The 26,738-nt window shown below is 38.9% G+C and overlaps 2 protein-coding genes across 2 annotated transcripts in view; one reads left to right on the top strand and one right to left on the bottom strand.

Annotated features, from left to right (window-relative positions):
• Positions 1-1,493: 1,493 nt before the first annotated feature.
• SHE (Src homology 2 domain containing E) lies at positions 1,494-26,463 on the bottom strand. Its single transcript, XM_051993932.1, has 6 exons — positions 24,949-26,463; positions 22,379-22,505; positions 15,388-15,717; positions 10,169-10,325; positions 8,045-8,164; positions 1,494-6,032 (listed from the first exon to the last, which is right to left on the bottom strand). Exons 1-6 carry the CDS (start codon positions 25,609-25,611, stop codon positions 5,846-5,848), a joined length of 1,584 nt encoding a protein of 527 aa, XP_051849892.1. The 5' UTR covers positions 25,612-26,463; the 3' UTR covers positions 1,494-5,845.
• Positions 25,024-26,738, top strand: part of TDRD10 (tudor domain containing 10) — a 48,929-nt gene continuing 47,214 nt past the window's right edge. Inside the window, exon 1 of the mRNA XM_051993935.1 lies at positions 25,024-25,104. The gene's annotated coding sequence lies outside the window, so the exon portion shown is untranslated. The remainder of the gene's footprint in view (positions 25,105-26,738) is intronic.

Here is a 26,738-nt window from a genome sequence, read left to right as displayed (position 1 = left end):
CAGATCCCTTTGAATCCCTGAAAACAATTTGAATCCTAAAAAATACTGCTCTCAAATGATATTTCTCAAGTCAAATAATCCTACCCTTTTGCCAAATAGTAAGAAAAACAAAACGGTGAACTCTCCCACCCTCTTGTGGACAAAGTTATTCATGCTCAGTAGAACCTTATTTGGAATTGATTGATTTACTGGGGGAGAGGGGGAAAGGAAAAAAAAACAAACTTATTTTCCATCCTCATCCTTCCCCCACCAAAAAAGGGAAAGAATCCATTCCTATATAATATGTGCTATTTGGAAAGAATGTTAAGAGATTTGAATGACTATGCCAAAGAAATCTAACTCCATTTTAAAAATTACTTTCTCTGAAGAGAAAAGGTAAAGGAAAGGAGGTTTAGGAGGTTTGAAAGAATAAAAAATAAAACCAAGATGCCCTGGTCACCCATTTGATAACTCTGCAAACACTTTTCACAGAAACATAGGATCACTGCTCTGGAGCTGAAAAGGACCTCAGAGGCAAATTAATTCGACTTCCTCATATAAGGGAGGAAAATGAAGCCAAGGAAAAATGGTGTAGGAGGCAAGATCTGGACACAAAGTGCTCTGATGCCAGACAGTCTGTTTCCCTGTTAACATGAATTTGGGCTTTCTCTGCAGCTGCCTGTCCTCTTCGCCGTTTAGTTTGGGACTATTTCACATCCTGAAGAGGGTTCCAATGAAAGGGTAAGATATCTATTAAATTTAAATAAATTAAATAAGCCATTCTAATAATTAAGTGGTCAAAAGATAGGAACCGTTCTCAAAAAGAACTGCAAAATATTAACAACTACATGAAACAATGTTCCAAATACGTATGAGAAATACAAATCAGAACCACCTAGTGTTTTTAATCACACATTGCAAATCATTCAAGATGGCCCTAAATGACAATCGTTAATACTGGAAGGGTTGTGGGAAGGCAGGAACACTGATTCATTGTTGATAGAGCTTTGAATCAGTAAGATCCTTTTGGAAAGCAATTTGGAATTATGAAAAAAAAAGACCTTTCATAGAGATTCCAATACTGGGCTTATATCTCTAGGGAATCATCGGCAAGAAGACCTCATTACACCAAAATATTTATGGCAGCACTTTTTGTGATAACAAAGAATTTGAAAGGGTGGGAGAGAAGTAGATTCCCTTCATTGAGCAATGGCTGAAGAAATTAGGAGTCACAAATACAATGGAATATCATTTTTCTTCAAGAAATTAGGATCCTTGTTGACTAGAATAGTATGGGGGGAAAAATCTATGTGCACTAAGACAAAGTAAATTTTTTCAATGAATTGAGCAGTTGTGCCAATATTTTCCATTCCCTCCCTCCTTTTTTAATCTTAAGATTTGTTATAGAGGGAGAGGGAAGGGAAGGGATGTTGGAGAAAACCATGATAGTATAAACTATTTTTTTAACTAATAAACTAATTTTAAAAAATTAATTGAATGAAATAAGCCAAAGATTATGGTTTGCTTGACATGACATTTATTTAAGTTACATTTCAGGGTAAACAGCTTTCAAGGAGATGTGTAGCCTATGTTGGCTAGCACAATACATTCAGAGATTGTACAAAATATTTTTGTATTATAAATACTTAGAAATTAATAAGAGACAGTTGGTTAAAATACATTCTTCAAAAAAAAAAGTAAGCTAAACTTATATATATATCAACTGATACTTTAAAATGTTCCCCTTACAAAAACAGCTGAACAATTAAGAATTCTGGCAAAATTAGACATCTGCCCCAATTATCTGATAATCACCAGCACTTTCATTTAAAATAGAACTACAAAAAACAAGCTATACAAGCCTAAACAATGATGAGTACTATAGTACCCCAGGAATCTCGATCAAAATGGAAAGAGGTTTATTAGGATGCAAATCTCCTTTTACAGGGAAGGGTATTTCAAGGTGGCTACAGTAATCAGCACCATGTCAAGTCTTTCTCCCATAGAGAGGGTTTCAGTAATTCATTAGGAAACAATGAAGGGGATTAATATTATCTCTTCTGAATAGCACTTTGTTCAGACAGTCACCCATAAGAATTAGGCCAACACACCAATTTCCCCACTGCAGTTTACTCTCATTTCCATGAGATGGTAGTATTAGCCCAACTCTTTCCTCTTAAAATGTCAGGTTCCAAAGAAAATTTCAGGCCAGTATTTTTTTTTTTTTTTTAAGTTAGCCAATAGATTCAGTGACATCATGTATTAGTGAGACCTGACATATGAACCATTAGTAACTAGGGTAATGGTTTGTAATGATCAAGGAATTTGATCTGAGATATCATGATATTAAAAAACAAAACAAAACACTGGTGATCACACTTTCCCAATCAGAAAATTGAGACATAAGATTTTACAAAGGATATGATTTCTGCAGCCTCATTAAAAGTATGCTTCTCCCTCTCCCCTGAAATTGGAACAGTTTCAGGAAATCTGGAGCATATGGTCACTGCAGCTACAGGAAATCATAAGGTAAATTAAACAACAAGATGTGGAACAAGGGAATAACGGTGTTCGAAATTTAGTCAAAAGCTAAAAGTACTCTGGGGATGATAAGAAGTAAAAACTTAAAAAACATTCCTAATTAGAATGGGGAGGGGGAAAATGGCTATCCTTTTTGTTGGTGGAAGGCACTTAAAGGAACCTGTATTAAAAGGGTAGCTAATGAATGCATAAAAAACATTCCCCAAAACAAATGGGAAAAATCCCAACTTTATAGCCTCTTCTTAATGAGTCTTTTGAAATTCTAAAACTTAACAAAAACTCCCTAAAACTCTGAATCTTTCAATGAGACAGGCTCTTTCAGGACAGACAGTTAATAGTATAACAATAAACAAAAGAAACCCAGAAATTTCTATCTTCTGGTTAAACATTAAAAATTATTTGATGATACAGATTATATGCCTTTCTCTCATATCCCCCACCCAATGAAACAGCTATTTGCTAAAGTTGAACAGTTAGGAATAAAATTCTTTCCCAGAAGTCTTATTTTTATAAATCATTTCTTTTTAGAACAGCTAGGAAAAAGGGGTATGTGTAGCAGGTGCCCTTAGGGAGTAAACACATAGCCACATTTTGTTTTTATGGCTCACCCACATTAAAATCCTCCGTGATTTTTAAAGTAGTGCTTGTAAATAATGATCAACTCATTCTGTATTTCAGTACAAACTCTCAATACTGGTAAGGGAGATAGTGAGAAAGATGGGAAAAAAACTTAGTGGCCTGGAAAACATGAAAAGAAATAAGTGAGGAAGAAGACACATAAAAGACAATTGGTGGATTTGTATTTAAATCTTAGAGATAGTAAGTGGGATGCAAAGAAATGCAGAGAGATGCCAACAAAACTAGATTTTATGCTCTAGTTCTAAGATTTTAGGTGCAATTCTATTACTAACTAGAGGTAGGGCTTTACAAAAGTCACTGTCTTGAGCTTCAGTTTCCTCAGTCACAAAATGACAAAGTGAGTCTAGGTGAGGTCTAAAATATTATGAATGCCGGATGTTCATGACTGTCTCTTTAGAACACCTGAAATTGTTTTGGCTAGTGGAAATAATTTAATTCACATGAATAAAACCATTCGATTCTTGCTGTTGAGACAAATGGATCAAACCCACCAACTTCCCAGCTAACAATAAATATCCAGCTTTAGATCAGCTGGCCCAGGCAGCTTAACAAGGAAGCCATTAGGTGACACCCTGCTGGGCCTAATTGTTTTTAGAACATATGGTACTTTGTGTTACCACCCCAGCTGTGAATTCTCAGGCTTTTGTCACAATCTAAATAGCAGCTTAACTCCTATCCCCCAATTTACTCTACTTTCTGGTTTGTCATCATCTTCCATAGATCACTCACTGGAGATAGAAAAATAATTTTTTAGAAGAGCATAACTCATTTTTTTCTTCTGGCTTTTTATAAATTAATTACATAGGAATCACAATGAAATGACAAACCCCTCTAATATCTTTGTCAAAAAAGCAAAACAAAACCCAAGTGGAGTCACCAAGAATCAGACATGACTGAAACAATTCAACACCAACACCACAGTGAAGAAAAAGTCCAGGAAAACCACAGTGCTGAGAATATAAGTGCTTAATTAAATACCTGATTTATTTATTGTTTATACTTTAAAATATTACTTCAGTATTCATCACAGTGGCTGGTAGTGCCAAGTTTTTAAGTCATCTAGTGCACAAAGTAAACTTTTGTAAATGCTTTTTAGCTTTTGCTAAAATTAGGACATTTCATTAGATTGTATTTGTGGAATAACTACAGAATAAAGCCTTAGACAAAATAGGACATAATGTAATTGTGACCTGTGGCAGGCTTAAAAATAATGCCAGTTTTAAAAGTCCTAACCTATGCTTTAAAAAAAAGTTTTAAGATTACCAATATAAACAAGTATTATCAAAAAGATTCCTTCATAATTTTAAAACCAAGGGTATACATATTTAGTCCTTTTGGCCAAAATCTGTATATGAAGTGAAATGTTAATAGAAAAATGCTAACTGGTGGCTGCAGAGATACTCCTACCCCAGAATGTATACAAATAAATATTTTTTTCTGGTCTTCCAAACACTTAAAAAAAACTCCAACACTATAAAAATTAACTTTTCATTGCATCTTTTTGTAAGGACCTAGACCATTTTTAGGAATAAACTGAATATCCCAGAATACAGAAACAGCTGCTCAGCTTTAATTATAGAGTCTCTTACCATAATATTATTCTTCTCACAGTAAGTCTGTTATCCCCATGTTTTTCTCACAGTAAATAAATTGGCAATATAAGTTTATGGCTTATTATAAAGATAACACAAAAGAAGCCTTATTTAAGAGCATGAGAAATAAATTTGTAGAAAACCTGTTATGCAGTTAAACACACACACATTTTAAAATACAATAGGACAGATTATAATTGAGTCTGGTAGATAGTGCACCAAACTCTTCAAAAAAAAAAAAAAACAACTCAAAACAATTTAGCTTATACCATTAAATCTGAAAGTATTACTTTTATAAAGCAAAACTAGCCGAGTTGTCCCAAATCACATAGATTCCAGAGCAATAGGTTTTTCCTGGATATGGCAAAGACTCACAAATATTAAAAAATAGTATTTGGCTACTTAAAATTGGGGAAAGGAGGTTTTCATCAATAACAAGCTCTTTGCTGCTTACTTTATTCTATAATTTTAGAACAATGCCAATAATATTTTTAATTACAAGAGCAAAGACCTGGAGTGAGTCTCATTTCTTTCCTCAGTCCTCCAATGACAAATGCCAGGTTTGAAAAAACACTTTTTGAGCAAACACTCCAGTAGAATGTAGAAGGGGATGGGATCCTGCTCACCAAAGAAATCTGTCCTCAAACCTCTGGATTCGGAGTTCTCCTTGAATTACAGTCTATCAGAAAATTTTCTCTGAGGACTCCTTCTCCATTTCCAAGGGTCCACCCTGTGGCGGTGTGCCCCTTTCTGGTTGCTTCCTTCCCAGGAGCAGAAGGGCTACACAACAGCATTGTTTAGAGCCTGGGTGCTTTGGTTGGTGCCTTTCTTGGGCTGCAATTCAAACTGGACAGATGTTACTTTTCACTTGGGGCATTTAGTATAGATACTTGGGCAAGAGCAGAGAACTTTTTCCTCATTTCTCACTGTTCTCTTCAGTGAAGAAGTAGATGGTGAAGACTGGATTTGGGGCAATAATTTATTCAAAATTCCTGAAGTAGACACCAATAATTGAGAAAAGTGTCCCGCGCACCTGAGGGCCCAGTTTGTGCGGCTTCTGTGGGGAGCAGGTGCCCGTGCTTCCACTGGTGGAGTCAGTGCAGCCTGCTGTGCACAGGGTAGAGGAGGGTCATGTGCTCGGCCCCCTTGAAAGGGAGCTTCTCATTGGAATAGTAATGCACCACCTCTGGGATGCTCTCAAACCCCGCGCTCGTTTGGTCCAGGGTATACTTGCTGTCTTTTGTCTGAGCCACGATAATGTGAACGCATCCTTGACTAGTCCTGTAGCAAGACATAATCCAGAGGAGACACGTGTGAGCAAGGCTCGGAGGGACCCCAGCCAGGAAGGACCCCTCTGGCCAGACACCCGGCAGTCCCACAGGCTCTCCAGGTCTTCCCACCATTGTTCTATCATAAACAGAAAAAAAAAAAAAACTCCCTGTTGAACACTAAAGCAAAGTGCTCGAGGCCTTCCAACCCTTGCTAAACTTGTTTCATCACTGGGAGCTGTTGTAGGTGCTAAAACATTGTAACATGCTAACTAGACTGAAGCCTTTTTAAAAAAAATTATCAATGCCATCCCATTATTAATCTTACTAGACTGCTTAAAGCATCCAGACTCAAGTTAAGAAAAAAATCCACCCTGTTTCCTTCAATAACAACAACAAAAAAAAATAAAGTATGAATCCAAATAATTTTTTTTCCATGTCTGGAAAGGCCATTCCTTGTTTTAAGTAAGTTTGTTTTGCTCAGATAGAGCCTGTTGGCTCAGACAATGTGAGTTGGCAAAGAAAACTCAAGCTAACCCAGAAAGCGCCCATTTCAGGAGCAGAGCAGGGCTATTCCTGGCATTGTGTATTTGTTGGCCAATTTCAGTTTTATGAGCAATATTGCTTGGCCACCCAGCCCCTTTTTCCCCCCTCTAGTCTGATTGTTTCAGCTACAGGGGCTCTGCTTCCTCAGGAAGGAAATGCAGTTAGTACTCCCGACAATGATCCTCCAATATAGCGCCATTGAACTAGCCTTGGAGACAAGGACTGCAGGGAACACCCAGACTCCATGGGGCTGAGGCATAAACACGGTTTTGTGTACAGTTGGGCCGCAAAGTGAGGGCTGGCCATCTCCTGCCTCTCCATTCTAAGACCTCCCAGCAAAGCCTGGGCCAGCCCTGCAGCAACCAGGGCAGCCTTCTCAGAGCCCGGGATAACATGCAGAGGACAGAGTACTCCATAGTGCAAGAAGACACAATGGTCTTTATCACAAATGAGAGCTTATTATTATTCAGTCATCCCCAAAGACAGGCAAGGCTGGTCTAAAAATCCTATGGATTATTACCGAGCCATCAATTATGGAAATGGAATTTAGAGAAAGATGGGAAACCATGTAGGAGTGAAGTAAGCAAACCGCACAAGAAACACTACCACCAAGATGTAAGCCCCAAAGCAGTCTGGCTTCCCAAGGAACTCTAAGAGCAGTCCCAGAACTCAGATTATGAAACATCTATCCCTCCTTGGGATTCAGTGGAGAGGGCTGCGTACACTCCAATATGCTCGCTATACTCATGTAACAAATGTTTTTGTTTACAAGGGATGGATCAATTTGGGAGGGAGGGAGTTAGAAGAGAAAGACATTATAACCACAGAAAACTGACATAAAAGAGACATCAATAAAAATTTTTTAAATTGTTTTTAAAAATAATCAATATTGCACAATTAGAGAAGGGGACCCAGAATTATCAAAAACAAGTTCAACAACCATTCTTGACTGGTTGAGAACAATTAAAAAGCAAATTCTCTTTTCTAAAAATTTTTCCCACAGAGAAGCCATTAGTCTTATCAGTCACTTGACATTGCAAGGCAGTGTTTGACCAATGAAGTATTCTCTGAATCAAACCACTCTATGAGTTTAAAAGGGCTACTGTGACCATTTTAATGAACCTTTGCTCTTAATTTTTACAGTTAAATTCTCCCTCCTCCTGCCTGCAATACGTCCTCCCAAGAGTCTGTTAAATCAGTCACAAATGATTTAATCTTAGTGTGATGGGGAAAACCCCCGACATTTGAAGAGTTGGAGGACCCAGGTTCAAAATTGTGCCCGACACTGGGTCGTTGGGTAAGTGCCTTGCTTGACTGCATCCTCAAAGCGAGGGAGTTATGTGTGAAGGTTCCTAAAGTCTACATCCCTGATCCAATGACTTCTCTTTTGCTTCTACTGAACCTTACTTACCCCTCCCCAAGACCTTTTTTGGCCTGTTTCTCATTCTCTCCAGTCTGGTAGGGTACTGTGACACTTACTTTAGTGCAATGGAGTATCTACTGGTCCCAGACTCACTGTTGCGCACCAGGTAACTGGCTTCTTTACAGGGCTGGAGCCGACTCTCTGCCTCAGCCCTGGTGATGGCTCCGTGATACCAACTAAAATAAAGAAGGAGGGAGAGCTGGGTTAAAACTCAAGCTGGACACTGAGAAATTCATTCCTGCTTGGTGCAATGTATTTGGGGCCTTTGGTGATTTAGGCTAGCTCTTACTTCCTATTTTTAAGCTGCTTCAAAAGGCAACTGGAATAATTCTTCATATCCAAGTCTATCAGAAAAAAAGTTCGGGTACTTTTGAACAATAAAATTTTCATTCTGTTTAAGATGTTTATGATTCAAGTCATATGAACACAAAGTCTGAGTACAACCTAATACAGAAAATTCATGGCAGCCATGTCAGTACAAGGCTCATTATCTGCTTGCAAGCTGCTGTTGTTTGTCCCAAACAGGACCAATGATGTCTTGGCTTGCAAATGAATTGGACTGAAGTGACCCAGAGCTATGCAAAGGGACCAGCTTGACCCTCTTCTTCCAGCGCTAAGGAAGAGTGGAGATGGCCCTGGAGGAGGTGGGAGATGTTGGCCTTGTCAAATGAAGGCCTTTCTCAGGACTCAGATCACACCCATTCAGTGACTCAAGGCCAGGTTAAAAATGAGACAAAAGATGGCCTACTTGGCCAATGCAAAAACAACAACAACAATAACAACCAAAAAACCCACCCAGCCAAAACCAACCTTGCAGGGGAAGACTCTCAGGGTTTCCGGCAAGAACAGAAACAATCACTTTGTACACCATTAGAAATAATCCAATAAACAGCATGGAAAGAAGCCGTTCTCTAACTTTCTGGTCTCAGCCCTAAACCCCTTTATACTTTTATATTATTGAAGACCAAAAGGAGCTTTATAAATCTAAATTTTATCTATGAATATTTACCATATTAAAAATTACAATGGATACATTTAAAAATATTTAGTTAATTCACCTTCACTTAAAAATTAACAAACCTGTTTCATGTTAACATAAATAATGTTTATGAAAAATATTTTCCAAAACAAAAAAAAATTAGTGAGACGAGAAGCATTGTTTTTACATATATTTGCAAAATCTCTTTGCCTAGTTTAATAAAAAGAAAGCTAGATTCTCTTATCTGCCTCTGTATTCAACACTGATACACAATGACATTAGTTAAAATTTATAGAGTGCTAACCATGCCAGGCATTGTGCCAAACACTGTACAACTATTCTCTTATTTGAGCTCACAACAAGGTGGGAGGTAAGGGCTGTTATGAGCTCTATTTCATTGATGAGGAAACTGAGGCAAACAGAGGTTATGCATCTTTCCCAGTGTTACACAGCTAATGAGTGAGGTCAAATGTGAACTCAGGTCTCCATGACTTCGGGTCCATTGCTCTATCCCAGAGTCACTACAAGTCACCTCACAGCCCCCAGATACGTTGTTTTAGTTGACGTGTAGGAAGAAAATCCAGCCTTACACAGTAATGTAGTGAATAAAAAGAAGAGTATTTTAGCAGGTAAATAATGTCCTAGTATACTATTGTTCTGAAAATCATTTTGGTCTCTCAGATCCCTTGAAAAGGTTGTGGGGACCCCTAGGGGGCCTTCGGATCCCACTTTGAGAACTGCTGGCAGAAAGTACCAGTCTTGGAGCCAGAAAGAAGTTCTACATTGGGTTCAATTTCTACATTGATTACATCCCAGCAGTGTTACCCTGAGAAGGTCATTTAACTTCCCAGCTTTTCAAGTAATATTTAAGATTAGAAGGAAGTTCTCCATACCAATGAAGTCAAAAGTCCAAATCCTATCTTGATAATGGAATATTTTGTCTCCAAATTTTTGATTCTTCAGAAGCCAACCTGATATAAGGGGGAAAATGTTGGATTCGGCGTGTTCAAATCCTGGCTCTGTTTCTTGATGCCTGTGGGCCTATGGGCAAGTCTTAACCTCTTTGGGCCTCAGTTTCCTCATCTGTACAACAAAGGAGTTGGACCAGATGACTCCTGAGATCCTTCTAGCTCTAAACTTAGGATCCTGTGCACATTCTGTATTAGTCCCAGAGGTGATCAAAGAAAGGGTCAGGACTTACGGCTGCTTTTCCAGGCAAATAGCTGGGTCCACTTTCTCCCCTTCAATGTGATCAGAAAGTGCTGGTTTCAGGATCTTCTGGGTCCAGCTCTTCTGCCTGTGGTGATGGCGCCCTGTTTCTTCCTTCATGGAAGGTCTCTCCGATCCCTCAAACTGGACTGGAAGGAAGGCTCCATTTAATATCAGACTTGTCATTGCAGTGGTCTATGTAAGGCTTCAAAGAAAAAAATGCTTATCCTGACTCAGCTCAGGAAAAAAGTTTTTTTTCCCTTCAACAAAAACTGCAGAGAGCAGAAAAATATGTTGGTGTATTTGAGCACTCTGAAATCTCTGCTATTCTATTAGACTGCTAGCATCATCCCACTTGATGCCATTTCCCAGCAAATCATCCAGTATTAAAAGCAAATTTAAATGAGTATTGACCAAACGCTTCCTTTTACCAAATTTACTCAGAAGTTCCTATTTTGGCACTTTTCAGACTAAAAGGGGTTGTGGTGAGATTGTTCTGGCAAAGTGCATATCCACTGAAAATAATGCTTTTCTGGAAAAGTTTTTTTTTTAATTAAAAATTTCTAGCAATGAAAGGAAGACAGCATAGATTAAAAATTTTTTTTAAAAAATACTTAATGCAGCAATTTATTTTCTTTGACATCATACATGCTTTGGTATTATGGCTAAATGAATTTGAAGCACATATAAAGATAAATTAGGTACTAATTTTAGTCATTTCAGTGAAGACTGAACCCATTGGAATTTTCTGGTCAGAGATACTAGAGTTGTTTGTCATTTCCTTCTCTAGCTCATTTTACAGATGAGGAAACTGAGACAAATGGGGTTAAGTGATTTGTTCAGGTCACCCAGCTAGTTCAGTATCTTAAGTGGGATTTGAACTCAGATCTTCCGGATTCTAGTCTCAGCCTTCTACCACTCAAATGTCCGGTACCTATTAGGTATCTGATAATTCCAGACTGATCAACTTTAAGCTTTTGAGAAGAGTATCATGAACAAAGGCCTAGCTCTAAAGTTAAGGGGCTGGACTCAAGTCCCATCTCTGACACTACCTGTATGATTTTGGGCAGGTCATTTAGATTCTTTAAACTTCAGCTGCAAAAATGAGGGAGTGAGACTAGATAATCTCTAAGGTGCCAGTTCTCAATCTATAATCCTAAAATCTTAAGTGGCCAGAAAGATGAACTGGATTAAAGTATCAGCTGCTAAATACATCACCCGCACATTAATACATCTAGATTGTAATCCTGATTACCCAAATAAATAAATCTAAATTGTACCTTAAATCATAACTAGTCACAGGAAAAATAGCCTGAAGGTAAATGGAGGTAGCAGAAACTAATAGGAAACCAGGATTAGCCACTGGAAGGTTTTAATGCTGACACTAATACAGAACCTCTTACTAACAATTTATGCAAATATATGTATATACAGTCATCCCTTGACATTCACAAGTTTCACATTTGTAGTTTTGATTATCTGGGAGTTGGCCATTGATAATTAAATGGGAATCTGGAGATTTATGCCATGCTGGGAAGAATTGAGAAAGATACCCATATATAAAGAAAACAAAATGATTTAAAAATGCATAAATATTATAAATTATTAATCTATTGTATTATTCATACATAATTGGTTATAAACATTAAATTTTGCTAAAAGTTTCAGTGTGCTAAAGAACAACAGGTCCTGCACTCTCTTTGGGAACCCTTCTTCTTTGTCTTTCTACCATCCAGACTCATCAGTCATGTGATTTTTTTCCCTCAGTGATCATTATATCTTGTTCACTACACCAGAGGCTGTGACAACTGCATAGTATGTGAGATATTAATCTTTCTTGCTTAGAAACAGCTATTTTTTTTTATCAGTGCAGTGTGTGTTACCTGTGTTTTTCATGTGTGAAATGTGATCAAAATTATTAAAAATAAAGGTTTGGGATGGGGCCCTAGAATTATTCAGGTTTTTTCACATTTGTGTGGGTCCTGTGTTCTTAACTTCAGGACTATTAAGGGATGACTACATATATACATGAAAAGTCAAGTTTTATATCCAACTCCTTTAAAATATTAAGTAGAGATACAATGCTCACTTAATCCTTAAATGACTATTTTGTGTATATTCTATTTTATTCAATATTGAGAATACTTTTTTCAATTTTGCATTTTATTCAATATTGCAAAGAATATTATTTTATAAAACAGGTCTTAACAGATTTGTGGATTATCTCCATATTTGATTTAGAATACATAGATAAAAGTCCCAAAGGAGCCTCACCTATAACATGAAAAGATTGGATTAAATAGCTTTTATGGTCCATTTCAAGTCTAGAAATATGATCCTAAATCATATCATATCAGCAATATCATATGTAAATCTACAGGTCTAATAGCAAAGAAAAAAATTTTAAACACACTCTAGACAATATTTTAATTCTTTTGAATGAATCTAAACACCTAATAAGACATTACTTAGAGAAGAAATAAGTATACATAATAAATAGAAACAAATATAAAAGAACAACTTTAAACCATTTCCCTAAACAACTATGGGAGAAAAAACCAATTTCATTTCTTTATGATATAGTTCAGGAGAGTCCTTAATAGTGGAGATATGAAACTAATTCAAAAACAAGTGTGCAACTTTCTTACTTGACCAGACAAGTTGTATTGCACCCTACAAGTTGTATTGAGCCCTTTTCTTTTCTCTCCACTATGTCTGAGGGATTTCAACAACTGCCATGGATTCAACTACCATCTCTAAATCCTCATTCCCAGTCTTTCTTTTAAACTCCAGTCCCACATTACCAATTGAATGTCCATTAGGTGTCTCAAACAATGTGTCCAAAACAGAATTTTATCTTTTTCACCAAATCCTCTTACTACCTATTTTCTCTTACTATCTAATCATTTGTAAAGAACTGTTGATTCTACCTCCACAACTGATCTGACATCTATTCCCTCTCACAGGGCCACCACCTGCCCATTTTCCTAATTGCCTCTGGTTTCTTCCCTCTCTGATCCATCCTCATCCCTGCAGCCCAAACAGCCTCAAACACAAGAGTGAACCACAGCACTCCTCTGCTTAAGAAGTTTCCCTGGCAAAACATCTTCACAGTTAAAGGTTCTGATAAAGGCCTCATTTCCAAAATATATAGAGAACTGACTCTTAATTTATAAGAAATGAAATCATTCTCCAATTGATAAATGGTCAAAGGATATGAACAGACAATTTTCAAATGATGCAATTGAAACTATTTCCACTCATATGAAAGTGTTCCAAATCCCTATTGATCACAGAAATGCAAATTAAGACAACTCTGAGATACCACTACACATCTGTCAGATTGGCTAAGATGACAGGAAAAGATAATGATGAATGTTGGAGGGGATGCGGGAAAACTGGGACACTAATGCCTTGTTGGTGGAGTTGTGAACAAATCCAACCATTCTGGAGAGCAATCTGGAATTATGCCCCAAAAGTTATCAAACTGTGCATACCCTTTGATCCAATAGAGATACTAAAGAAGGGAAAGGGATTTGTATGTGCCAAAATGTTTGTGGCAGCCTTTTTTGTAGTGGCTAGAAACTGGAAAATGAATGGATACCCATGAATGGCTGAGTAAATTGTGGTATATGAATATTATGGAATATTATTGTTCTATAAGAAATGACCAGCAGGATGATTCCAGAGAGGCCTGGAGAGATTTACATGAACTGATGCTGAGTGAAATGAGAAGGACCAGGAGATCATTATATACTTCAACAACGATACTGTATGAGGATATATTCTGATGGAAGTGGATTTATTTGACAAAGAGAAGCTCTAACTTAGTTTCAATTGATCAATGATGGACAGAAGCAGCTATACCCAAAGAAAGAACACTGGGAAATGAATGTAAACTGTTTGCATTTTTGTTTTTCTACCCGGATTATTTCTACCTTCTGTATCTAACATATACTGTGACATATTTAACATGTATAGAACTGTTTTGTCATCTGGGGGAGGGGGTGGAGGGAGAGAGGGGAAAAATCGGAACAGAAGTGAGTGCAAGGGATAATATTGTAAAAAAATTACCCTGGCATGGGTTCTGTCAATAAAAAGTTATTTTTTAAAAAAAAAGAAGTTTCCCTGGCATGCATTGTTGGTGGAGTTGTGAACTCAGTCATTCTGGAGAACAATTTGGAACTATGCCCAAAGGGCTATCAAAGTGCATACTACTGATCTGTATCTCAAAGAAATCATAAAAGGGTTTTTCCCCTTTCTGGACCCACAGGTGCAAAAATGTTTGTGGTAGCTCTTTTTGTGATGGTCAAGAATCAGAAAAGGAGTAAAAGCCCATCAACTGGGTAATAGCTGAGTAAGTTATGGTATATGAAAGTAATGGAATGTTATTGCTCTGTAAAAAATGATGAATAGATTGACTTTAGAAAGGCCTGGAAAGATTTACTTGGTTCTTCTCAGTGGTATAATGACCCATCAATCTTGGATGAAAAATACCATCTATATCCAGAGAGAAAACTATGGAGACTGAATGTAGATCAACACATACCAAGTTCTTTTTTCCATCCCTTTTGTTTTGATTTTTCTCTCTAATATGATTCATATGGAAATAGGTAAAATAAAAAAGAATGTACATGTATGACCAAAAGAAAATTTGTTTTACATGTAATTGGGGAAAATCTAAATGATAAATAAAAAAAAAAGTTTCAGTAGCTTGCTTTCACGTCTAGGATTAAGTAAAAATTCCTGTTTGTCTTTTAAAGCCCTTCACAATCTTTCCCAGTCTATTGCTTTAGGCTTAATGTGCCCCATACTTTGCTTCATACATTCAATATTCCAGTCTACCTTGTTGGTCCCTAAAGCCAACAGGCTGTCTACTATTTCTTTGTTCTCTCTTCTCACCCTTATCTTAAAGAATCCCTACCTTCTTTCAAATCTTAGCTCATGGTTCACTTTCTTGTTTTTGTTGCTCCTCTCCCTTTTTATCTCTTTGGATATACGGTGCATTCCATATTCCGTGGGCATGCTATTCTTTAGCAAGAGGCTGCTTGAAGGCAGGCCTGCTTGTTAGTCTTTGTCTCCTCAGTGCCTAAGAGCTTGTGGAATGAGGATTGACTACAGAGTTACCAAAGTAAAAAGCCAGCCCAGACATTTCATGCAGCGTGTGATTTGGGTGAAATGCTATTACCACTCTCAGTGATTTCCTCTTACCTGACAATGCTTTCACTATCTGTTCTTTTTTCCATTCCCATGGCTGTTCATATTCTGCTGCTGGTCGCTCATCATTTTCAGGAAGCCTGCTGTCAGGGGACCGCATCTTCCTTTCTTGTACAGTGACCATCTGTGAATCAGGTTTGGATCCTCCTTCTCCAGGTTCATAAGGAGTATCATATAGCTGCGGGGATTTGCCCAGAAGGTCTTTGGAATTCCGTCTTTTCGTCAAAGTCTCTGATTTAATGCCATTTTCCCCTGAATCGCAAGGATTGTCAAGCAGTTGAATAGCCTTCACCAAGGGGTCTTTAGAACCTCTTCGCCTTATCTCTGAAAAGGTGTATATAAACATGTATATGTATTACTGAATAATATACTATTCAGTGTATATAACAATATATAAACTATGTAATATATAATACCGAAAACTTGCAAGTAACACCACAGTTTCCTGGAGGGGCATGCTATTATAATATCCATGAAACTAAAGTACCTGTCCATCTTTCTCTCTTATCTATCTAGTCAAGGCTGGCATGTAAGCTTGACAATATGTTTTAGTAGCTGATTCTCTGCCAGTAGCACCAATAGTGAGAGCAACCATGGGAGCAAAACAGGGAAAGTGTCTCCTCTTTCCTTCCTCTATTTGCTAGATAAATCTTATGACATGTAAGCATTAGGTATTAAATCTGGAAAAGATCACAGAAATTTTCAGATTCCAAAGTAAGGCCCAGTGTGAAGCAATGCAGCCAAATGAAGAGGCAGCTCCAGGGCACGCTGCCACATACCTACTCTAACCGTGCAGTCTGATCTGGCTCCAGTTTAGACTTAAACTGTCTCTCCATGTTAGAGAACAGAATGAGACAAGTCAGATGCACAAGAGGCAGTGTGTAGGAAACTGCAAACAGTGGGAAGAATTTGTTTCTGTGGGCTAGAAGCGATGTCTTCTAATTATGGAGAATAACCAGAGGGAGGAAAGTCTTTGGGTAAAGTATTTTGTAAAGAATGCGCATGATAGGATGACCTGGGAAGGAGACCAATTACTTAAATTTTAGAGTTACCAATAATGCTACAATCTAAGAAAGAACAGAAGAGAAATAAAACCAGATTAAAGGGGGGAAAGTTACTCAAACTTACAAACAGAAAATTCAACCTAGAATCTGTTTATAATGAATAGGGGCCAATGTTCATATCCAGCTTTGTCACTTTTGAATGTCTCACACTCTCTGTCCCAGCTAGCACCTTCTTCATCTATTCAAGGTTTAGGAAAAAAACTAAAAACATCTTTTTTTTTTTTTTTTTTTTTTTTAGCTTAGTCAAAACAAGCTGGTAACTTTTTCCAGAGAAACTACACATGAGAAATGAACACAAACATAAGAAAGCAAGGAAAGATAGGTTAAAAGAGTACACATTTAATTCATTCTCAAAGTCGAAACACTTTATATTGCTCTTTCTTGTCTCACTTCAACCCTCTCTCTGCTGAACTAAGAGGAAAAGGAGTTAATACATTTATAATCAGGATAAATATACTTGGTTAGAAAAGAATAAAGCAGAAATTGTCTTATATGGAACAATCATATAATGATGCTCAACATTTCATTTTTTAAGTACCCACAAACTATATATAACTGAAGTGTCCATATTAGATGTCTTTCTAATTTTTTTTTAAAGAAAGAATGCTTATAGAATTTTGGGGGAAAGGAGTGGAAATAATTGAGCTGTATGCTTGGTCTGATGATAGAATCATAAAATTTAAGAGTTGGAAGGGACTTCAGTGGCCATCTATTCCAATCCATACACAAAAGGAAGGAAAAGAAAAGTAGTCCTTCCTCTGAAAATTCTTGGATTGGGTCAAAGATATGCAAAGTATTATTAGGTCTTTAAACAATGTTTAATTAGGAAAAAAGCAAGACTTACACATGGGGTCTCTCCACCCCCTCAAACTCAATGACTTCAGAGTTCATTCCAGCACCTGGCTGTCCTGAACCTGAGGCGCCATAGTAACAGAAACAATCACATGGTTGCAAACGGATCCTTCCTGTAGGGAGAATAGCCCCTGACGTGCAGAGCTGGTTCTGAGAGGAAACAAGACTGAGAAGGAGGAAATGGAGAAAGGAAGCTACACCCAGGCCGTCCGATACAAGCCATTTACCATGGCAGACAACAGAAAGCAGTTAACTAACTGCAGATAAACAGTCATTTGCAGCAAAGGGCTGAAACCAAGAGCTGACCTTGTAACAATTAAAATGTGCTGTTGGATGAAGCAAGATATGAAATGTGCTAAAAAAAATTTTTCCCCCTTCTCAATAACCAATTCTACCCTTGTAGGCTGTACCTCACTCATATTTACATTTTTCATAACTGGAACCCTTCCCAACTTATGCAATTTGGTTTTAGTCTGTAACTTCTCTAATACAAGGATCTTTAATGATTAAAGATTCTTTGTTAAATAGGTCTCTATTTTAACTGTATAATGTAAATGTCATAGTTTAATTCCAGCACTCAGTTCAGAAAAATGGAAATTGAAGAATTTCAAAACATGATGGTTGAAACCATCTTTCACAATTAAAAAAAAAATCAAGCTTTTACTTGTAAAAGTACTGCATTGCAGAGTAAGGGGAAAGGGAAAGTTTGATCAAAGGTCCCCTGACCACTACATTAATATCATCTCCATGAGCTAAGGATTTCTTATACAGGCTCTATTCAAAGACTCTGACACATTTTCATATTTGGAACAAATTTTTAGAAATATTCAAAAACACATATTAATTTTCTTTTCAGACAAAAGGTTAAATTTATGGTTGTATATAGACCAAAAATAGAACAACCCCCAAAGTTGGAGGTTTACAAGGGAAATGGGGGAAAATCTAAAGAACCATGACTGTCTCCTCTCCCTCCATTCCTTTAGCTATTTATTCCTCTTATGAGGATTGGATCCTCAATTGACGAGAACCCTTTTTAAAACCTGAAATATGCTTAGACTAAATGACAAAACCAAAAAACAACCATGGATATTATGATAAAACCTAATACTGGGAGGGAAACTGGGGCCAGATAACTTCTAATACAAATTTGGCAGCTCTGAACTAATGACAAATAATGCTAAATGCTCATAATCTTTATTGTATGCATTCTGCTGAGAAAAATGATTTATATCACTACTTCCCTATTCTAACCTCTCTTCTGAAGGTAGTACACATTTCTGCTTATTTTAAAAATCACTAGAGCATCTAGGTTCTAGTCTCAGCTTTGCTATTTAGTAACCACTTGACCAGATCAAGAAATGCCCTTTCTTCTGTCACCCCACTCCCATAACTTTTTCTTGCTGCCTGGGGTTGTTACAAGGATAAGGAAAGACTAAAGGATCGTAGTTCTAATTCAATCTCCTCATACGATAAATAATATAAAGTATTTTTATAACATGTATTATAGCTTTAAAAAAAAAGCAAGTTTATACTCTCAATTTTACAGACCAAGAAAAGAGACTGAAGCTAAGAAGAAACCCATTAGGATGGTATCCTCCACCCTGAACACTGTATAGTGTTTTAAAAAATTAAATAATTCTACTTTTAAACCATAACTAAGCAGAATGAAAAAAAAAAAAAAAAGGAAAGGAAAAAACCTAGCACTAAATCATTTCTTTCCAGCTTCTGTTCAACTCCCTCACTTCCTGTTATTCTACCCACCTGTGTAACCCCATGGGTAGACTAAGTCAAGGCATTTACACTGTGCTGTTAAAAAGGGGATATATTTGTATTAGGTACCAAGGAAGGCAACTAAAACCTAATTGCTAGGATCAATGGCTTTTAAAAGGTTAAAAGGAAGGTATACAGATTGTTATTTTACTACAGATTGCTAAAAATGAAATAAGTGAAGTTTTAAATTTTAAATAAAATTCAGATATGTTTTAAGTGCTGACTAGTAAAAGAAATTATAGAGATAAAGATTCTCTTCGGCCCCACCCTCAATCATCCTTAGATTCAACTTACATCCTAACAAGGGTAATAAGATGTGTTCATAAATATTACATAAGGAAGAAAATAAGTAGAAAGGGAAGGTTTCATTCAAAGTCCATGGGAGAAATGTCAGGAGAAAGAGATGCTCTCAGCTGGAGAGAGGGAAGTGGAGGAGGAATGTAGGAAAACTTCCTGGAGGAGAGGACATTTGAGCTGGGCCTTCAAGAAGAGGGATTTTTAATAGAAAAAAAGATATAGGAGTCCATTTTACAAATCGAAGCAGGAAACTGACATAGTCCATTTCCCTAGAATGGAGAAAGTGAAGTAGAGTACTATAAAACACGAATTAGAAGAGTAAGGTAGGAACTGATTGTAGAAGGCCCTGAACCAGGAGAACCAGTTTGCAATTCACCCTACTGGAGAGGAGGAACTACTGATTGTTTTACTTAAACAGCAAATTTCACAGATACACTTTTCATTTGGCTGGATCAATTGATCTGTAACTTCCTTTGTAAGGCCACAATATTAAGACTAAAACATTCATAAGAAAAATACAAACCAACTTCATGGGTATGTTTTTCATAACCACTTTAAAAGAACCCTAGAGAAAATTGATTTATTTTGTCTAATGAGGAAGAGAACAAAAACATGAAAACAAAAGGAGAACGGAAGCTCAAAACAGGAATTTAGCATAGATTCTTAGAGAAACTCCTTTTCTGAAATTTTACATCCCTTCTAATTGTTTTAATTTATCCTTTTTATTCCTCTCCTCCAACCACCTAATTTTATTATTTTTTAATTTTTTACTGTGACTATTTTTCACTTCCTCTCATTCAAGGGTTTCACCAGGGGTCACAGTCCAGTGACCCTTAAGGTCAAAGCCTGGCCAGGCTACACCCTCCCTGAATCCAGCTTCTTATCTCCCAGCAGCAGAGTAGCAGGAAACAGAAGCACCGTTTTCCTGTTCTAGTTCATTTTCATTTCTGAAGCCTGGCCTGACTGTATCAGAATGATGAAGTTATCCTTGTGTTCCACTATTCTGAGACTCTGCTTATGTTCCTGTAGTTTGACAGCTTTTCAATTTGTTTTAAAAACAGTAGAAACAAAGTCTTTAATGTGTGACCAATTATTCCTTTCCCAGGCATGAAACTCAAGACACTGGAAGGAGTGGGGGGTGGAAGGGGAAGAGAGAGAAACAACAACCAAAAAACTCCCTCCAGTCAGCAGTCAGTACTCATATAGTAATTGTTTATGTGTCTTAAGTCACAAAATTTAAATAATAGTAAATTGACTGAAGTATTTTTATATGCTTTATGAAGGCACTTTTAAAAGAAGGGCATTTGAATAATATAAACTCAAAGACATAAAATAAATGCAATTAAAATAGGAAGGTTTGGTGCCATGATCCTGCTGACTTCATATTTCTAGAAATAAATCACTTTTAAATTAAGATGCTGTATTGTGAAAAAATGAATTTAAGAAATACTATTACATTTATTTAAAATATAGCAATAACAAACTTGTCAATTAGACAGTTTGAACAAGTTATTTTTTCCAGCAAAATAATAGGATCTACATAGTCTACATGTCCACAGTTTCAAGCTCTACTTTAAACAATGAATTTCCTTAATGCATCCTAGTGATTCTCACTGATGTCAAATAATTTAGCTAGAAAGGTAAAGGGATTTAGGAAATTCATAAAGTAATTTGAGTTCCCTGAGAGTTCCCCTCCAGACTCATTTTAATACACAGAAGTAATCTTGCCTATAGGCCAGAGTGGACTGAATTGAAATAAAATGAAGGACCTTAGAAAGTAAACAGAACTCTAGGAATTAAGAAATCCTACAAATTCATAAAGAAAATTAAGAAACTTCTGACCTAATCTCAAAAAGAAGCAAAGTCCAGGACGAAGGAGGTGATGAAGCTCCTATACTCTGCCTTCCCTGCATGATTATCTCCAATTAATCCTGTGAGCTCTTGGGGAGTAGGGTCTGCTTTTTTGTATGCCTAGTGCACACAGGTTCTGGCCCATAAAAAGTTAATAAATACTTGCTGTTGACTTGATTCTGCTTTGGTTGACTAGGACTGATATAAATCATTTAAAATACAGCATCTAAATTTAAAGGTGACTTATTTCTGGAACTCTGAAGTCAGCTGAATCATACTATCTTTTGGTCCCAAAATTTCCTATTCTTTTAATTAGCTAATTTAAATGTTTTTGGAGCACAAAAATTATTTACATGTCCTAGCCTTCTTAGATCAAATCAAAAATAAAATTTGGAGGTTCAGGTCAGTTCTGCATGCCATGTTGTTAAGGACACTATTAAATTGGAGAGCATCCAGGGAAGGATAAGCCAGGATGGTGAAATCATTTCACATGAGGATCTATTTAAAGGATTGGGGATGTTTTAGCCTTGAGAAAACTTGAGGGTGGTGCGGGGTGGAGGTAGAGAATGAAACATGATAGCAATCTTCAAGTATGTTAAAAGACTGTCATGTGGAAGAGGGATTAGTCTTTCTCTGCTGACTGCCAGAGTGCAAAATTATGAATGGGCAGAAGCTACAAAAGGGGCAAATTCAGGCTTGATGTTAGGAAAAAGTAACAATTTAGTACTATAGATTGCCTCAGGAAGTGGTAAGTTCTCCCTTGATGGAGGTTTTCCCAACAAAGCTCAGGCCCTTCTATGGATCTGGTTAAGTCACTTCATTTGACTCTAAAAGAACTTGCATTAGAGGCAGTGGAGAAAATATGTTAGTTAAAAATACAAAGGAGCCTTTTGTAGTTCCTGATGACAATGGCACCTCCTACTGAGAACTCCTGAATCAGTGCAGATTGGCAACTATCCTAACACTTCAGTCTTTGAGCTGCCTAGACTCCTAGGAGATTAGCCTGCTCACTATTACATAGCCTGTGTGTCACACTGTTGACTGAGGTGGGCCCTGTACCCCCTATATACCAACCCGTTTTTTGCTTGAAAGGATGAAATGTATAAAATAGTAGGCTTATGTCTATATTCAACCAGCAATTTGTCACAGACCTGTTATCATCTGCTGTGCATCATAGGGTTCCATGTAGCCATCATTCTCCCCTACTCTTTCTGCATCCCTTTGACCCTTTGTCCGCTTGGCATCGTAGGGATCAGCATAGTCTTCTAAAATGATCACCTGTAAAAAGAATTAAGCATTCTAAAGCACGTAAGCAGTAACTGTGTCCAAATGGCTGTCTGTAGCAGCTTGGAATCATTATCAATGTTCAAAAACATTACAGGTGTAGTGGATGTGCTTTGAAATGTAATAAGATTACTACAGTCTCACCATCAGCAGTGTACAGGACACCCTTTTTCTAATAACTGGCTTAGTAGAGGACTAATAATGGGACTGCACAACTCTATCCACTCTTGCATGTCCTCTCCAATCTTACATGTCCTACATAAAGTGCATAGTCTGGAGCCTTGGAATAGGAACCCCTTCTCCTAACCAAAACCAAAACCAAAACAAACCAAAAAACCCCCCCAACAACCACCCAATCCCAAAGTCTTAATAACATATCCATAAGACATCCTTTGGTCTCCTTAATTAACTAAGCTTACCAATCACAACCAGCCAAAAGGCAAATACTTATTGAATGCCTCCTAGGCATCCTACACTGCTAGGAAGTTGTGGATAACATGTGAGACGCGTTCTGTGCTGTCAAAGAACTTTAAAATATAGTTAAACAGAATTAACACAAGGAATAGAGGAATTGGATGGTATTTAGAAAAGGGAGACATCAGACTAGAAGGTTTCACAAGGAAAGGACTTCAGTTGTGTGTAACTGAGCACAGTATATGACTGAGGAGCAGACTGGGAGGAAGGAGAGCATTAAGGTGAGTTCTTACTCTACAGGAAAGAAAAGTGGGAAGGCAAAGAAGGGAAATGAGCAAGGGCTATGAGCAAATGCACAATAGGCTATTTAAGCACCTCAGACATAAATGAATTACACAGACAACTAGCAATTTTATCTGAAGTTTGAAAATGTGCCAGTCAAATTACTTCAACAAATCTTTATCAAAAAACAATTAAATTACAATTACTTGTGCTGGCCCAGCAAGAGATATACAATACTATGCTAAGCAGTCCCTGCCTTCAAGAATCTTATATTTTAATTAGGACAAACCATACTTATATGAAACACTAAATAATGTGAGAGGTAAATAAGACAAAAATAAATAGGAAACATTTCAAAGCTATATGGTCTTTGTGTTATAGGTTCTTACCATCATCCAATTAGGAAGAATGTTCAAAGGGACTGCTAATTGGGGCTATTAGAAATATACTCTTCTGTTCAGACTCCCCTCCCCTATGAAGCCAGTGTAAACAATAAAAGGAAAAACACAAAATTGCTTATTAACACAATATCCTAATTATTTTATCTCCCTCTTTCACTGCTCTTTAATCCTGGACAGAATCCAAAGGCTAGGATGGAATAATGAAGACCAGAAAATATTTTTGTTCTTCCCAATCTTAAGTTCCTTAAAAATGTTTTAAAAAGTGAGAAGATCTAAAAGAAGTCTAGTATAATGGTCAGCAATGCTGGAAGAACTGGGTTTGAATCCTGTTTTAGGCTCTCCTTAGGGAGATGAACTGGGTATACTGTTTTCTAACTTGTAAATTAAGTGGGGGAGGATTCACACTCAGTAATTTCTTTTCAGAGAAATTCATGGTCTATGTTCCTTTTCATGCCCCTTAACGGGGGAAAAGAAAGGAAATTCCAATACTAGCGAAAAGAGTTGGAGTGGTCCTTACTTAATTTTATCAAAGTTTCGCCTTGAAACTCACCACACAAAATCACAAGAACACACAGCACCCTTCAGCAGGCAGACATTTGACAAAATAGCAGAGTCCTATTTAAACAGAACTTTGAATTACCAATAGAATAACACTACAAGGCAAGGTGAAACACTTGAACACTAAGAATAAGACAATACCGCCAATGATGCAAACACTTAGCTCTTAGAGATATACAGCTTTTACCTTTCCTTGACTAAAATGAATATTGGGTTTTTTTTTCAAGTAAAGGTTTAACCCCCTAAAATTTTATACACACGTGCAAGCACACACACACACACACACACACACACACACACACACACACACACAAATGAGGTTGTGGTAGAAAAAGATACAAAAAAGTTCCAAGGCTGTATGGATTAAGTTTTACAGGCTCCTACAATCATCCAAATTTGGCAGCATGTCCAAAGAATCTAATGGAGGTAAAATGGGGAAATAGTTGACTTAGTGGGGCGAGTTAGTGAAGATTCATTTGACTGGGGGAAAGTTGGCTTGATGAGGGAAAGGGTTAGTTCTCTAGAGGAATAAGTCGGCTTGTTGGGAGGAGGTCGGTTTGATCGGGTAAGGGTTGGCTAAATGAGAAAAAAGCTTGATGAGTGGAAAGATTGGTTTGATGGGGGGGGGAAAGTTGGCCTGATGGGATAAAGGGTTGGCCTGATGAGGGTGGGGGAAAAATTGGTCTGACAGGGAGAAGGGTTAGTTTGATTGGGGAGCTGGTTTGATGAGGAGGGCAAGGATGATTTTAATGGAGAGGAAAGGGAATAATACTGCTCCTTACCGTGTCTTGCTGCTTGATCCCCTTTCCCTTGTCCAGTTCAGGTCCCAGCGAGGAAGGAGAGGAGGAAGTGCTGGAGCTGGAACTAGAGCTGGAGCTGGAGCTGGAATAGCTTTTCCCGTTCTTCTCCTGGGTGTCCACCTTAATGAGGCGGTTGATGTAAGTGCTGCAGCCGGTACTCTTAACCGAGCCGCGGGGCTGCTCCTCCTCCGGGGCGGATGCTGCTGCGACGCGGGAGTTCTTGCGGCTCTTGCCGGCAGCCGCCTGGAGCATCCCTTGGATGCTGTCACGGGACAGACGGCTGTCCTTGGCGGGGCCGCAACTGGCCGCTTTGCAGCTGCCAAGCTCGGCTGCCGAGTTCTTGCGGCTCTTGCCGGACGGCGCGGGCATTCCCGGCCCGCCAGCTTCGGAGTTCTTGCGTAGTTTACTGGCCAGGCCTCCCCCTCCTCCCGTACCTCCTCCTCCGCCGCCGCCACCGCCCCCTCCGCCACCAGGCTTCGCCCGCTCCGACACTGTCTTCAGCGTGAGCGGCAATTCCTTGAACCACTTGGCTGCCATGGAGGGCGGCCGGCCAGGGAGCGTCGTGGCCCCTCCGGAGCCAGAGCCGGCGAGCAAAGAAGCGAAGCCCAGACACCGAGAGACGCCCGGCGCGGGCGACACACACATTCCCCGGGGCGGCGAACTGCGCGGGGCGAGCCCAGTCCCGGGGGACACGGGGCCAAGGGGGCGCGGGCGGCTTTCCCACGACGGGAGGTCCGGAGGTCCGGAGGTCCGGGATACGAGCAGAGCCGCCGCTACTCGAGCATCAGTCAGTATAGAAAGCGCGAAGGGTTTCCGCGCGCGCTGCGCGGCAGGACCGAGGCTCGAGGCGGGGCCGGGCGTCGCCGTCCCCCGGGCTCTTTTTCCTGCAGCTCGCGGCCCCCGAGGTTTCTCGGCTCTCGTCCCCGCCCCCGCGCGCCTACGGTTCTTGGGAGCCCCCCCTCCCCCGGAAGGTACGGGACAGGGCCCGGCTCACTATGCCCTCGAGAACCGCCCCGACGCGGGTGCTCGTTCGTTCCGAGGGCTAGAGAGGGCCGCGGCAGGTTATAGAAGGACGGACTAACCGATAGACAGCAGCGGGGAAAGGGGGGAACCACCCTACACCTCTACAACAGCCTTCCGCCCTGCCCCTCCACTCTCCAAGGCTTAGGCACCTCCTCTCTTCTGCAGACTCCCGCCCAACTCGCGTGCGGAGAGCAGAGGGGGCGGGGCCTAAAGGCGTGTCCTCGCTCCTACTCCTTTCCCTCGTGCGCCCTCATCCCAGATTCGAGGCTCGAGGCTCGAGGCTCAGCTAGGGCCAATGGGCAAGGGCGGGGCAGCACGCCTGGCTAGAAGGAGGGGAGAGGAGGCTGTCTAACCAAGAGTATCCCACCCTCCTATTGAGGCCCGACCCATCTCTGGCTCTTTGACTGTCTCTCCTAATTAAGACTTGGCATAGGTTAGGTAAAAGGTTAGGTTTAGGAAAACTTGGCTACATACACCAGTAAACTATCAATAAACTTATTAACTGAAAGCAAAATCTGAAGTTAAGTTTTTTCATCTGTCCAGTGGGGCAAATAATTCCTTAATTAAGTTCTCCACCTTGAAGGGTTGATATGAGGCTCAAATATGAGATGTGGTGCATTTTGCAAACGTTAAAACGCCAAGGACACGTAAATGTCAGTCAGATTATAATACCTATATCCTTTCCCTCTCCCCCCACCCCCCAACTAAATTGCGCCTGCCTTCCTCCCCACCCCCTCCGCCTCCAGAAC

This window comes from Antechinus flavipes, chromosome 4 (assembly GCF_016432865.1).
Source record: "Antechinus flavipes isolate AdamAnt ecotype Samford, QLD, Australia chromosome 4, AdamAnt_v2, whole genome shotgun sequence".
NCBI lineage: Eukaryota > Metazoa > Chordata > Mammalia > Dasyuromorphia > Dasyuridae > Antechinus > Antechinus flavipes.
This window is presented reverse-complemented; position numbering and strand designations above follow the sequence as displayed.

What these genes read in the sequence shown, in the direction of transcription:
- SHE (XM_051993932.1), bottom strand. Translation starts at nt 25,611, where the DNA reads ATGTGTGTGTCGCCCGCGCCGGGCGTCTCTCGGTGTCTGGGCTTCGCT. An exon ending in TGCACAGCAGATGATAACAG is followed by an intron (nt 15,718 to 22,378) that starts GTCTGTGACAAA and finishes ACACCTTTTCAG; the next exon opens with AGATAAGGCGAAGAGGTTCT. An exon ending in AGATACTCCATTGCACTAAA is followed by an intron (nt 6,033 to 8,044) that starts GTAAGTGTCACA and finishes GTCTTGCTACAG; the next exon opens with GACTAGTCAAGGATGCGTTC.